Here is a 12,242-nt window from a genome sequence, read left to right on the forward strand (position 1 = left end):
TAAACAAATTAAATAGAAAAGATGTTATAAGAAAAAGTTGACTATACATACCAATTGGTCCTGCAAACGCAACGTTACGAAGATCTTTAAACTTTGCAGAATCAACCACCTGTTTAGTTTACAAAAAAAAGTAAATAGCAGATATAATTGTATGACAAAAAAATAAAAAAATCTCAATAATTTTATTTTTTATTAAAAAAATTATACTAAAAATAATAAAAAATGGTATAAATTGTGATTGCAAAAATTACATAAAGCAAAGCATATAAACAAAAAAAAAAAGAAAAAATAGAAACATAGTAGGAAATACCATTGCCAACACACAGGAAAAGCCTCTGTTAACTTTAAGTAATGTAGTTTTCAAAACTTTATTGAACTAACAACCTTTTATAGTTTACACAAATGTTAAAGAATAAAAATTATATACAATTCAAATGTGTAATTATACATGGATATATAGGTATTTAATAAAAATCTCACAATTAACTTTTTGAAACGCTAAAAGGCAGCAAGAGCATACATTTAATAAATTTATGGTTTGTTTATTTGATAATAAGAAGATAAAAAATTAATTCTTTTTTTTTTAGAGTTTCAAATTTATAAGTTTACTTCTGTGGTTCAATTAGTTGTAGTAATTTATTTAAAACAATAATTGTAGCGATTTGACTTGTATAAGATATTGATTTTTTGTTCTAACTTGATTATTTGGGTGTGCAGTAAGTTGAATTTTTGTACAGAGGATTGATAAGGTGAATTTTTGTTTCAGTCGTAATATTGAATTTGTATTGTCCACTGTTGAAGTGAACAGTTTATTATGTATATTTCTTCCAGTAGACATTTTTAGTCAATATTTTTATACCAATACCACACCTATTGTTGGGTTGATATAAAGTTTTAACTATGGAAAAATGAAGACTCCGAAAATCTGGGGTTTGGTTTTTGAAGAGTAGGATTAAGAGTTTGGATTGAGGAAATTGTTTCTTTTAGTCAATTGTTTTATTGTTTGAGTTTTAGTTTTAGTTTTTTATTTGATTTGTATGGTAATTAAGGTAACATCTAATTGTTTTTGTGATTTTAATTTTAATGATAATTCTGATAAAAAGATGAATATTCAATTGAGCTTTGAAACATTAGATGCGAAAGGAAGTTAAGTCTTACTATAAATTTCATCAAACGTTCAATTCCATCGGAGAAGATGAATAATAAATAGAAGAATCAAATAGATACAAAACTTATGACATGTTAATTAAAAAATAAAAACATTAACAAATTAATCGCGGAACTTATATATCTAATATGAACATTAAATTGTTAAAAATGCATGAAAAAACTAAATAGCAAATGAATTAAGCACTATTTGATATGGGTTTTTATATATAAAAAAACTCATTTAAAAAAAATCAAAATTAAACTGATAAACAAGGCTAACATAATAAACTAAAAATTACCTTACCTAAAAGAAAACAAAGTAAGTCCTTGCGGTTCGGTAACTAACCAAAATCAACAGCAACAGACGAAGAACAAACGCAGTACAAAATGTGAAACAAAAGAGTGAAAGATAAAAGAAACAAAAAAAAAATAAATTTATAGGCAACTAAAAAAATTCTAGAAAGAAAAAAAAGTCTAAGTAAAAGTGATAAAATCGAGGTAAAAAAGATTGATAGATAGAGATGAACTACAATTTTCAATGGAAGAAGAAAAATTAATCCAAATCAAACGTATTGCACACAAACAATTAATTACAATTCTCCAACCTATAAGAGTCAAAGACCAACTTCTCCTTTATAATCTCTGGCAGTGGCATAATAATGAGCCTAGATATAGAGCTACTGAACAAATGTGGTGAAAAACCTAAAGAACCCTTCTTTTACACATTAAAATTCAAAATTACCCTCAATTTCACACAATCTATTGACTAAAATCCCAAAATGCCCTCTATACATATACAACTTACAATGTCACATTTTATCCCCTAAAAATTCTTTACATGTATAAATTATAATATTTAAAATAATATTTAATTAAATGTCATTTAAAGAAAACCAAAATGTGAACCAACCTGAAAACTCTTTTGGATCTTCTTTTTATATTATGTTATAGATTATGGATTAGTATTATATTCTCTTTTTTTTAATTATTTTTTTAGCCTAAATATATTGGATAAGGCCGCATCATTTGGGTTCACATGGATCTAATCAGCCGGGTCTCCAGCCCATTTGGTCGAGTGTTTCCCAGTTCCAACCCATCTCAAGCCACGCTAGGCTCAGACACCAGGCAGCACACAAGTAGCACTATCGCATAAACTGAGGTGAAGGTTTATACCTTTAAGTGTTCCATCAAAGTTTTCATTGTTAAATTTCCGCATCTTTGCAAATCCACACTTGTTTTATTCTAAGGTCAGCCTCTTTTTCCCTTTTTTTTTTCATGTGAAGTAAAATAACAAATTGAAATCTTTTTATTCATCATGTATAACTTTTGCTTCTCTCTAAAACCCTTAAACCCTGATTTTAACAGGAACTTTTGGTTTTTCTATCCACTTTTGATTGGTTGCTTTTGAAATATCATTATTTACAGCAATATATCAGATATAGAAAATGGCTTACTTGAGAAATGCAAAGCGTCCACTGGAGATCTTATTGCACAATACAAGGCTGAGTAGTTGTGGTGGGCATGGATACTCTACTTGGGCAACCAAAGGAACCTCCTTTGCTCATTCTTCAGATACCAAAGTCTCCAAAACTGCTTACTTCTATTGGGTTTCAAGAAGATTAAGCTCTCAGGCATCTTCTTCTGCTGAACAAATTAGCCTTATCAAGCAACTTAGGGAAAGAACAAGTGCACCCATAAAGGATGTCAAGGCTTCTCTTGTTGATTGCAATTGGGATATTGGTATAAAATAGAAAATACCCAGTTCTTGTTTTTATCAGAATATGAAGTTCTTTTTTTTTAACCTTTTTGGGTTGGTTTATATTAATTTCTTGGATTATAATTTTGATTGAATACAGAGGCTGCACAGAAGGATTTAAGGAAAAGAGGAAAGGTTTTGGCCATGAAAAAGTCATCGAGGGCTGCTTCAGAGGGTCTGCTTGCTCTTGCCCAGAATGAGGACAAGGCTGCTATAGTTGAACTTAATTGCGAGACTGATTTTGTTGCAAGGAATGAAATTTTTGAGTTCTTGGTTAGTGGGGGTTAATGATTCTCTTGTTACCGCAATATCTCATTTGAAGTCAGTTGTGGGAGGTTTTTTCTTTTATATCATATGAATATTTTTGATCTCTGTTACCCTTTGTTGTATGACTGTTCTTATTTTGCTAGTCTTTATTGCTTGTATTTATCAGTGTTGTCTTTTACACAGGCTTTGGCTTTAGCAAAGCAAGCTTTGTTGGTTGAGAATTTTTCCCAACAGGTTCCTGGGGTTTTTTCCTTTGGTCCAGAGTGTTTAGAGGTGAGAAGTTCCTTTAAAAGCTTATTATTTTTTCTTATTGAATCAGGATGAAATATGATGTTCATTTTTACCCTTTGGCATACCAGATCTTAGTCCATAGTTATTGTTGGGAAAAGGACATGCAATTAAAATTTAAACTTTGTTGGGGAAAAATTTTTTTTTGCAGAACCTCAACTAATGAACATATCTGCCATTCTTTCAGGGGTATGCAAAAGTGGACTGTATGTAGTCATGAATGCATTGTTATCTCTTCAAAATATTGTTGCTAACTTTGGTTTCTAAGTAGATTCTCTTGTTATGGTTGTCAAAAGTAATCATAGATATTTTCTTAAATTTTATTCTAAACTCGTTCTTGTTTACATATGTCATGAAATACTTATTCATATCCCTATGAAACCAGAGAAAATAAAAGATTTGGTAGGTTAGCCTATATTATTTATGTTGGTGATTTTAGTCAGAGTATATATCAAATAGCTGTTTCAACCTTCCACTCTTTTGCAACTATAATTGGAATTGCACTGTCTGAAGTTGCATAATCATTCAATTTCTACCAGGACCTCAAATTTAATCTTGAACATCCAAAAATCAGTGGGGAGACAACTGTTCAAAATGCAGTCACAGAAGTGGCTGCAATGATGGGAGAGAATGTAAAACTCAGGAGGGGTTTTGTGATGTCATCATCTCCAAATGGTGTTGTTTCTGCATACCTCCATAGAAGTCCTCAACCAGGTTTGGTTTTATGCTTCTATCCTTCCGTTGCAACATGCATTAATACTTGCCCACATGGATATAGAATGCATTTCCCTCTATCTTTTGACATGTTATCTTAATTATTTTATATAAATGTAGGTTTGGGCCGAATTGCTGGAATTTTATCTCTTGAAGTAGAGAATGGGATTTCTCAATTGAATGCCCTTCAGAAGGTTGGCTCAGAGCTAGCAATGCATATTGTGGCAACAAAGCCATTATTCTTGGCAAAGGAACTTGTAACCTCTGATGCACTTAATAATGAACGCGAGATTTTAAGGTCTCAGGTACCTGTAATTCCACTCTTAGTTGCATTTATTGTTAGTATTTTTTCAAATCCCATTATATCATGGATGCCAGACTTATAGTTTGTCTTTTACATGACTTCCTTCTTTCCTTGTCGAAGCATCTGGCATGGATAATTTCTTTTCTTTTAATTTCGTGAGGATAATTCATTGTTTAACATGTTGCATCATTGATGGATATATACTAGATTTAGACATGGGGAATAATAGTTGCTTGGTATCAAACCCAAGCTAAAATGGCTTGCATGGTCTTGGTTACCACCAGGCCAAGCAGTGGAAGGTGGATAAATTCATGCCTTTACATGTTGCATAATTGATGGAAATCTATTAGATTGGAGGAAGTGAGGAAAGACTATGTCACCTTGCAGTCTCTTGATCTAGTGCTAAGCAGTCAGAGAAAACATACTCATCCAGTTGGTATAGTTCGGAATTGGATAAGGACATCACAATCTTTCATGCATTCTTTAAATGCAAACAAGGAGAGGACCAGAACGTCATTGTTAGTGTAGTTATTAAACTTGGACTAGCCTTTACGGCTGGTACCACTGCTCTGAAGTCCATGTCTGGAACTGTTCTGTGCTCTACTTTAGGACAGAACTGTGAAAGACCTGGTTGAAGTTGGTCACACTTGTAAACCCGACCTGATAAAGATCCAGATGGGAAAACCAGTTTGACTCTTCTGCAATTGTGTAGTTTAAAGTCACATGAGTGACTGGGGCAGGAATTGAACCCTGGTCATGTGTGTTACTGGATAAAACCTTTTCACTGGGTCTTGTGCCAGTGTAGGTTGCAACTTACAAGTTAAAGAGTGGATTTTTATATAGTATTAAGTATTTTAATTAGTAGGCAATGCATTAGTACGTAATATTTGTTTATTTATTGGTTTCACCCATTGACCATCAGGCTGAACTGGTGACTCAACCTCACCAAAATCCTTTACAGGGTTAATAATGAGAATGAGTTTTAATAGCTATGATTTCTATGCTTTATGTCTTTGATGAAGGTCAGTAATGCCTCCTCCGAAATGAGAAAGAGGGTTTTATTGCAGGTGTAGAGAAGATTTTTGTTCAATAGAATGTGTTGGTTGTAAATGAACCACAATGAAAGAAATAGATTTATGTTGTTGATCCCATTAGTAGTTTGGTTTAGTTGTCGAATCATTTAACACATAATATATTATTCTTCCTTTTTTGTCATTTGATGGCTGAGTTTACATATGTATGGGATATCTTTCTTCCATTTCCTAGTGTGATAAATGTCATTTGGAATCAATAGCAATGTGCATGCATAAAGTCTCAGAACATACAAACCTTCTATCAGCCTAGGCCCTGGTTGTTGTTGGATGGCATGGTTTTTACCAATGGAAAAATAATTCTTTGGAAGTAGTTTTAACTTTTATATTGATGAAACATGTACAATGTAATGTAACCATCCAATCCTAATTTATTTTCTAGGGTTACCAATTGATTTTTTTTTTTTTTGTCAGGCTGAAAGTACTGGTAAGCCTCAGATGGCTGTGGAGAAAATGGTTGAAGGTCGTCTGCGTAAATACTTCGAGGAGGTTGTTCTTATGGAGCAAAAGTATTTCTTAAATGACTCTCTAAGTATAAAGGTACGTGTGGTTGTTTTATTTTAAACTTAACCTCCCCTACTGATTTGAACATAGCTGTGCCTCATTTCTTCATGGGATTGGGAGCTCCAGAGGGCTAAAGAGGTATTAGTTTAGAAAGTTGAGGCTGTCGGAATTAGCATTCCTTAGGACTTAGTACCTATTAGTTGTTGGTGCACTTAGTTCAGTACGGTGCTAATCTGCCAACCTATGGAGAATAGGCTGTACTTACTTGGTGGAATGTTCTGTCTGTATCCCCACATAGATACTTTGGTGGGTGTGAAGATTTGTGTGCTTTAAATGCTTGTTGCTAGGCATATCTATGCATGTGCATGTGATTTAAAATTATAATAGTTGATTAAAACTTTATACCCTGCTCCAGACAATTTTGGATAATCTATCAAGGAAGTCGGCTCAACGGTGAAGATTGGGAACTTTTTCAGAATGGAAGTTGGAGAAGGAATTCAAAGTATAGCCATAGTATTTATGCTTTTTCATGTGATAATGTTCTTTTAATAGTAATGTTATTTTGTTTATTTGTGTGGGTGAGCGAGTGCAAGCGTCTATGATTTTTTGGAAGGTTTGGAGAAAAAAAACGGGGGGGGGGGGGGAGAGAGGGGAGCAGTGAGGGGCTATATCAGCTGCTCACTATATTATTCCTGCAATAATATTTCTAATTCAGGGCTCATACTATGTTCATGACTATTTTCAATTTTCAGGCTAGAAGCGTCAAGTACGGATGAACCTGTTGCTCAGGCTGTTTAGTTAAAGAGTAGGTCCATAATTTCATCTTTGAGCTGAGGGCAGAGGGTCTAACCCTGAAGCAGTCATCGTTTTTTTCTTTTCCTGATTTGAAGATCTCAATGAGCCTTCTCTGTACAGACTGTTATTACAGCAAAGCTATGGAGGCTTTTCCTTTAAATATATGCTTAAAAGCGTTATTATTTCTTGATGACATCAAATGCTCTTATTGTTGTTTTAGTCCTTCTGAATATTCTTGATTTGACTGAATGATTACCACTTTTAGTCCAAAACAATAGCAGAATAATTAGGACTATCCTATCTCCGGTATGTAATAGGAAATGTTAATTTTCTCTCACATCCCTATGTGAATTTTCTTGGTCAAAGGTGATGGAGGAAAATGAACTAATAGGGTATGAGAAACTGCTCCGCAGCTTGCTTTTATATCAGAAGAATGTGCTATCTGTTGAATTGAACCCAACGCAGGAAGCAGTTCTCTATTGTTCAAATTCTCTTTTAATATTTTGCACAGCTGATCTCCGGAACGATAAATGCATATGATGAAAGATGTTCTTTTTCTCTGTTTTGCAAGATGAAAGAAAACTATATATTATACTTTGTTTGCTATATACCTGAATAATGATGTTTTCAGTTCGGGTTTTTCCTCTTTCCAGGATGCAAGTAAAATCATAAAAAAAATTGGCTGCCTAATATCTATTTTCTTTCTTCGTAATGAAAAATACAAACAAAGAGCGTTCATTTCAGGATTTTCATTCGTCCCATAGTTTAGATAAATGAAGAGACAGATATATCATTCAGCAACAGAGATGAAAAGGATACTGATGATACAGAGGCATTACTAGTCCATTTCGTTGTTTCTCACAGATTACAGAATAAATTTTCACATGTTACAAAGGGATCAAGAAAGGATAAGAACGAAAGAGGAGGTGGAGCCTGGATAGTTCCATGCAACAACAAAGCATGCACTGTCTAATGGAACTTAAGGTTAGTCAAGATATTGTTGTTGAAAGGTCAGACAAGTGATCCAGGAGGTTCTGATGGCCCTACTCCTGTCACAAGGCCTTGGATAAAGTAACCCACGATTGCCATCATAGCCAATCTCCCATTCTTCACCTCTTTCAGCTTCAAATCTTCAATGACTTCTCATCTTTTCGAGTCCAAGTGGTTAAAGAGTGGTCCTCCTGGGTATGCTGGCTCTCCAGAACCTCCAAGATAACTTCTCGAATCCCAGAAATACGTTTTCCCATGGAACCTGGGTTGGCCCAGTCTTGGAATCTTCTGTGCTCCGCAATCCCATGAGTGCCATCTCGAACACAAACAAAGTGTAAGGGTCAGCCCAGTAGTTGTATTCCTGCTGTGGATCACACCAGTACTGAACCAAGGAGGGCTGTTTCTGCAGGAATCAGTCCAGCCTTCCCAAGTATTTCAGGGGCAATGGCACCAACTGCACCCAACATGGCATAACGGCCGTTGATGACCTCACCATAGGCTAACCATCTGGGCTCGATGAACCCTCCTGGACCTTCAGGGTCTGAAAGCCCCAATGGGTCGAATCCATAGTCACCTGGAAGGCTGTAGAATTGACATGAGAAAATCGGAAAAATTAGAACACTTGATCTAGATGTCAATGCTAGAGAAAAAGAGTAACCTATCAGTATAGCAAAATGCCAACAAAAATCTCAGGTGAAACCAGCATCAGGGTTCTGCCGTAAATTGCTTCCATCTGTTTATTTTTACCTGCCATCCAAGTATGAAAGGCTTTGTTTAGATGCAAACCATAAGGGTCTGTCGGCTCCTTGCTGAAAATGCCACATTAACGGAGTAATCAGAATCTAATTAAGTAAAAACAACCAAGAAAAAGACAAACTTGACTGTATAAATGGCGAGATTATGGGAACAATGAGACCTTGACAGGAGGAGTAGAAGCTGCCCGAACGACAAATGATCCCTTCCTTGAAGAACCAACTGGGGATTGGAGTGGTCTAGCTCCTAGAATCTGCCTGGCAGTCTCCACCGAGGAGGTAAGAGATGATGATACGAGTGCTTGTGTTGCCATGTTTCTTTACAGCAAACTTTGCCTTAAAGCCTTTTTGGTGTGATGGGAAACTCTGCCAAGGAGTAGTCTGACTCCCGCCTTCAATGAAACAAGGCAGGAAATAAGGGCCAACCTAAGCCACTACTTGCGGGCTTGAAATCCTGGTGGATGAAATGAGAGCCCAAGCTATTCTCGAGATTACGTTGGGATTTGGTTGTCCAACAAGGAGTCAACACGTAGATTGATTAACTGGATAAGAGATATTGCCCTGAAGACAGTAACAGACAGCAGAAACCCCAATGCCACATGGCTGGCTCTTAACCACTACTCTTTCCCTGGTTGATTCTCAGGTCTCAAAAAAATCTGGATATTGTTAGATTAACAGTATGCTCCCTAGGTCTACTTGAATCAAGTTCTGTTGACACATAGATTTTGCTCCAAGTGCTATTCTGCTAATGAAGCTTTTAGTAACTCAGTCCAGGGTCCAGCAGATAGTTTGGCATCACACATGTTTTGACTTTGTATAAATTTTTACTAGTTATGAGGTGAAGACTTGTATCTATCTAAAGTTGTATCTCTGTTAGAGGTATACTATTTTCTTTTTTACATAATTCAAGACCAATACCCACATTTTCAATTTAAAACATATGTTAAAAAAAATCTTATTTATGAATTCAAAATTTATTCCTATTCTTATGTGTGATCGTGACGTTTTACTCCACTCAATTATATAATTTTTTTTCTGTATTAATTTTTTTATCCATAAAAAAGAGAAATTCACTTTAATTTAAATTTATGTCAACTTTGATACCTCTCATATACGTATAGGGATGTTGTCGGGTAGGATATCCGTCAATTTTTAAGTATACGAATCCAAATTTTATTAAAAAAAAAAAGAATACCTGAATCCGATAATTATGTGAATATTTTTTAAATTAAGTACCCTAATCTGAACTCTAATACATAATCACCATCCGATATTACTCGAATCTGTTTAAAAATCTAATTATGTAAAAAAACTTATTAAAATTCTCTTCATGGATATCCAACTATCGGAACCCAAATCCATATCTATATCTATATACAATAATATTTTCATCTATATTTCATATAATTCACCAATAATTAAATTTATAAAAGCACATAAATAATAAAATTTAAATTTAAATAATCAAAAACAAACATATCAAATATCAACTTAAATAATTAAAAATAAATATTCAAACAACAACTTAAATACTACAAATTTAATTAACTGTATGAGTTTGTCCATGAAATTAAAAAAAATAACTTTATTCCCAAATTACTCTAATCTTACAATTTCATTTTAGATATATATTTTATAAGTTTATATACACGAAAGTATATATTATAAACAATAATTTTATAAGTTATAATTTCTGTAACTTTAACACAAAATAAAAAGTAAACATGTTTATATATAAAGTAGATATATTAAAAGTATATATATAATAGTAATTGTATTATTTATAAATTAACACAATATATAAAATATATGTATTCAAAGATATTATAAGTTAATTAATAATTATAGTTTTATGAATTAATTTAATTAATAATATAAGTTTATCTTTAATTATATAAAATTAAAAAATATATAATATAGTTCAAGTATCGAGTATCCACATGGTGGTACCTAAATCTAATACGAGTAGTAAAATTATTATTCGAACTTGATTGTAAAGTATTCTAACTCTATATAACCTGATCGAATAACTGCAAGTACCCTATAATAGGATACTCACTGACATCTTTATGTACGATTAAATGTCGAAAAGGAGGAGAACATTTCCACTTCTAACATCTTTCTATTTGTTACTATGCATTTCTCCTACTCATTGCTAGGTTCAATTTATGATACTTCAGAGCAAGAGTAAAACTAATCTAGCATTATTCCATTATTCAATATATAAATTATTTACTACCATTTTATAATTTATTCTAAAGTATTTCTATTTCTTCTAATAATTTAATGTAAAATTAAAATGCAAATTAAAAATGAATTTCATTTGAAGTCACTATTTCATGAATCTTACGTCAGCCAAAATTTGGATTAAAAAATAATTTTATCATCAAAAAATTAGAAGCATCAATATAAAAGTCCCATTAAAATTTAAATAAAATACCATACTGAAATATAGTTTGCACCCTAGCATTTTCACCATACTGAAAAAAAAGAAAAAAAAAAAGACCAATTAGCAATAGTTAATCGACTTCTGTTAGATCCAATTAAACCGAAGTCCATAACCGACCCAATTTCGCGCTGGGTCAACCCATCAGCTCATTTCCCAAGTTTACACTGGCGGATCCGCCATTGCCAACGCGCTCACAATGTGAAGATGCACCTGACGCGATTCTTATGGAGGCATCATATAAGGAATAAAACGGCAGTTGCAGTTCCAATTAAAGGCTTATTGGCTCAGATTACTGCTAATAAACCAAGATGGATGAGTACGGTGATGAGCTTTGGTGACGGAGCCCAGGGGGCGTTGGGTCTACCCAATTCGGAGACGGGTCCCGGAGGCGACGCTTACGAGCCCACCCGGATATCCGGTCTCCCTTCCGATATCACCAGCATCAGCGCAGGTCATTATCACTCGCTTGCTATTGATTCTCGAGGTGGACTCTGGGCTTGGGGACGTAACCAGGAGGCTCAGCTGGGTCGTGATCCACTTGCTCCGAGGTCAGTTGAATAAAATGTTGATTTTCTCATTTACTCGGTTTTTAATTTGGTGGGAAAATTTGTTTTTGATTCCTATTTAGTATTTATAATGTCAAAGCTAGGTTAACATTGTTAGAGCAATGGACTAAAACTTCTATGCTAAATTTGTAAATGTGTTTTGTATGTTGGAATTACATTCAACCTAGTTCTCAAATCAATATTCCTTAACGGTGATCAATGTTTTTGATTATTGTGAAACTTCAGCCAAGAAAGTTTTTTGTTGCTGGATAGAAAGTTTTATTAGGGGTGCACATGGGGTTGAATGAATTATCCTAATGTAAAATGGTTAATTGTTGTTTGCTTTTGATTGTGAGCAGAGATTCATGGAATGATCCAAAGAGAGTGGAAGGGTTGGATCATGTGAATGTTTGTGCTGCTTTTGCATCTGGTGTTGTTTCTGCCGCTGTTGGCGATGATGGTTCTGTGTGGGTATGGGGAAAGTCTAAGCGGGGACAGCTTGGTCTTGGAAAGGGTATTACTGAGGCTGTGGTACCTCGCAGAGTTGAAGCACTTGCAGGAGAAAAGATAGTCAAGGTGGGCTCCTAAAATTTTAAGGTAGATTAATCTAGTGCCATAATTTCCATACTATTGCTAGT

The 12,242-nt window shown here is 34.1% G+C and overlaps 3 protein-coding genes across 3 annotated transcripts; 2 read left to right on the forward strand and 1 right to left on the reverse strand.

The window, feature by feature from the left end:
- The first annotated feature begins 2,250 nt into the window (after positions 1 to 2,250).
- LOC110409479 (translation elongation factor Ts (EF-Ts)) lies at positions 2,251 to 6,886 on the forward strand. Its single transcript, XM_021418831.2, is given in 10 exon segments — positions 2,251 to 2,396; positions 2,575 to 2,889; positions 3,006 to 3,178; positions 3,356 to 3,445; positions 4,000 to 4,174; positions 4,295 to 4,479; positions 5,984 to 6,109; positions 6,489 to 6,504; positions 6,507 to 6,574; positions 6,824 to 6,886. Coding segments are annotated over 9 exon segments (1,176 nt in total). The 5' UTR covers positions 2,251 to 2,396; positions 2,575 to 2,594; the 3' UTR covers positions 6,872 to 6,886.
- An 828-nt stretch (positions 6,887 to 7,714) lies between these two features.
- LOC110409480 (photosystem I chlorophyll a/b-binding protein 3-1, chloroplastic) lies at positions 7,715 to 9,053 on the reverse strand. The gene is given in 7 exon segments (XM_021418832.2): positions 7,715 to 8,106; positions 8,109 to 8,159; positions 8,162 to 8,230; positions 8,233 to 8,253; positions 8,256 to 8,440; positions 8,606 to 8,667; positions 8,775 to 9,053. Coding segments are annotated over 7 exon segments (807 nt in total). The 5' UTR covers positions 8,925 to 9,053; the 3' UTR covers positions 7,715 to 7,837.
- Positions 9,054 to 11,149: 2,096 nt separating this feature from the next.
- RUG2 (Regulator of chromosome condensation (RCC1) family protein) lies at positions 11,150 to 12,192 on the forward strand. Its single transcript, XM_021444973.2, has 2 exons — positions 11,150 to 11,607; positions 11,964 to 12,192. The coding sequence occupies exons 1-2, from the start codon at positions 11,264 to 11,266 to the stop codon at positions 12,190 to 12,192; spliced, it is 573 nt and encodes a 190-aa protein (XP_021300648.1). The 5' UTR covers positions 11,150 to 11,263.
- The last annotated feature ends 50 nt before the right edge of the window (positions 12,193 to 12,242 follow it).

The sequence above is a fragment of the Theobroma umbraticum genome, unplaced genomic scaffold, assembly GCF_002168275.2.
Source record: "Theobroma umbraticum cultivar Fairchild unplaced genomic scaffold, ASM216827v3 scaffold_44.0, whole genome shotgun sequence".
Taxonomy (NCBI): Eukaryota; Viridiplantae; Streptophyta; class Magnoliopsida; order Malvales; family Malvaceae; genus Theobroma; species Theobroma umbraticum.

Excerpts from the sequence above, each read along its gene's own strand:
- RUG2 (XM_021444973.2), top strand. The coding sequence starts at position 11,264 with ATGCACCTGACGCGATTCTTATGGAGGCATCATATAAGGAATAAAACG. Across the intron at positions 11,608-11,963 it reads CGTGATCCACTTGCTCCGAG|AGATTCATGGAATGATCCAA; the intron begins GTCAGTTGAATA and ends GATTGTGAGCAG.